The following is a 1,918-nucleotide window of genomic DNA, read 5'->3' on the forward strand; positions in this document are numbered from 1 at the left end:
AACAATAAGAAATTGTCATAATAATCTTTTCACTTTGGGTAATACATTTCTTCTTAAGCCACTAAAATAGGTAAAATTAATAATAGTCTAAACTTATCGGCAAGATTTTGGTCAGAAAAATGTGAAATTACTAAAAATAATTTGAAATATGGGTTTACATCCTTTATTGTTAATGACGGACTTTAAGTATATATTGGGCCTTGAAATAGAAGGTAATAATGACACAAAGCCATCATGATTAACAAGATTTTGAAAAACATTATTACAAATAATGTTTATGAAGTAAAATAATAATTTGAAATATTGAATTCATTTCTATTTCATTATATTGTTCTATTTGTGTATTTTTATAATATATACTATAGTAGTAACACAATACGTATATTGCCTTTGTAAATTATAAAATTATTTTGATAGTTTGTGCATGAAAATGTTTACATATAGAGTTGAATGATCAAAACACTTCGAGAGGCGAGCGGGGTCAGGCGTGGAGGGCGCGGAACCTTCGCCACCCGGAGCTGTCCCGGCTCCGGCGCCTTGGCCGCCGGCTTTTGGGTGCAGCGTCTTCGCCGGTGAATACCGCTTCCGCTCTCCGGGTGTGGCCGCCAGTCGGGTTGCTCTGCTGTGCTCCATCTCCTTCTTCTAAAGATGCATCCTGACTTATCTCCACACTTGCATACTGAAGAATGCAACGTCTTGATTAACTTGCTTAAGGAATGTCACAAAAATCACAGCATTCTGAAATTTTTTGGTCATTGCAATGATCTTGATCGGGAGATGAGAAAATGCTTGAAGAATGAGTACATGGAAAAGAGGAACAAGAGCAGGGAGCGTGGCAACGCAATGCGAAAGAGACTTTTTAATCCTCCAGAGGAATCTGAAAAATAGATCATATTTTCACTGGATGCCTTGGCTGAGAGAAGACCCAAAGACTCTTGGGTGGTAGCTGAAGGAATCCCGTTGCATTTGGTCTCCAGAATTCTTTGAATGGAAAGTGACCCATGAGAAATCGAGCCTTGGAGAAGTATGGCAGCCCTGGATCCGGAATGTTGGTTGGGCAGAGCTGTTAGAACTCTCTCTCCTCTTCCAGCGCACCTGAGACTTCTAACGTGTTTGTTCCCTTTGCCTACGGCCCGTTGACATTTGAGTAACTTATCTCCCTCAATAAAATCATTGATTCTAATCATAAAAAAAAAAAAAAAAAAAAAAAAAAAAAAAAAAAAACACTTCGAGGCCAGTAATCTACAGTGTAAAATCAATATCTTTAATATAGATGGCTACATCCCCCTTGTCTCATGAAGTAGCCTTGCTTTACTCTATGGTAACATGTATCACAATGTTTACCTGAGCATCCCTTTTTCTCCCTTCCTCACTTTCTTTTTCTACTTTGAGATCAGAGATTTGGGATAATCCTTATTTTTTATCTCTTCTTTATCCCCCACAAAAATTAGTGACCACAACATTCTCTCCATCTGAGCAATAATGTCTCTGCCCTCTCCTCTCCATCCACACTTTTAGTGCACACCTGTAGTCCTGCATCATCCTTTAAGTGATGTGTTGCAATAAAGTCGCTATGCCATTCCAGCTCCACTCTCCACTATAGACAGACCTGATGCCTCATCTTCTCATGCTATTTTTAAACTATACCCATATTTATAACATTTTCTTATTTTACAATAGTTTGGTTTCCAATCTCCCTTCTATACCATAACTATTGGAAAAAGAGAGTGATATTTCATCGTTCTCTAGAATAATATGTGATTTATACTGGGATCTTAGTACATAGTTATTGAATAAAGGAGATAAAGGAAGAATGAGGAAGAACATTTTTGAAATAGTTAACATGATGAAGAACTTGGGTTTTGCTTCCCCAAAATAGTTTATAGGTCTATATTATGATATAATGTTTAAAATTATA

The 1,918-nt window shown here is 37.0% G+C and overlaps 1 protein-coding gene across 1 annotated transcript; it reads left to right on the plus strand.

Moving 5' to 3' along the window:
- The first annotated feature begins 478 nt into the window (after positions 1–478).
- Positions 479–1,183, plus strand: LOC130708251 (COX assembly mitochondrial protein 2 homolog). Its single transcript, XM_057547023.1, has one exon. It carries the CDS (start codon positions 649–651, stop codon positions 886–888), a length of 240 nt encoding a protein of 79 aa, XP_057403006.1. The 5' UTR covers positions 479–648; the 3' UTR covers positions 889–1,183.
- Positions 1,184–1,918: the final 735 nt, after the last annotated feature.

This window comes from Balaenoptera acutorostrata, chromosome 5, assembly GCF_949987535.1.
Source record: "Balaenoptera acutorostrata chromosome 5, mBalAcu1.1, whole genome shotgun sequence".
In the NCBI taxonomy this organism is placed as follows: domain Eukaryota; kingdom Metazoa; phylum Chordata; class Mammalia; order Artiodactyla; family Balaenopteridae; genus Balaenoptera; species Balaenoptera acutorostrata.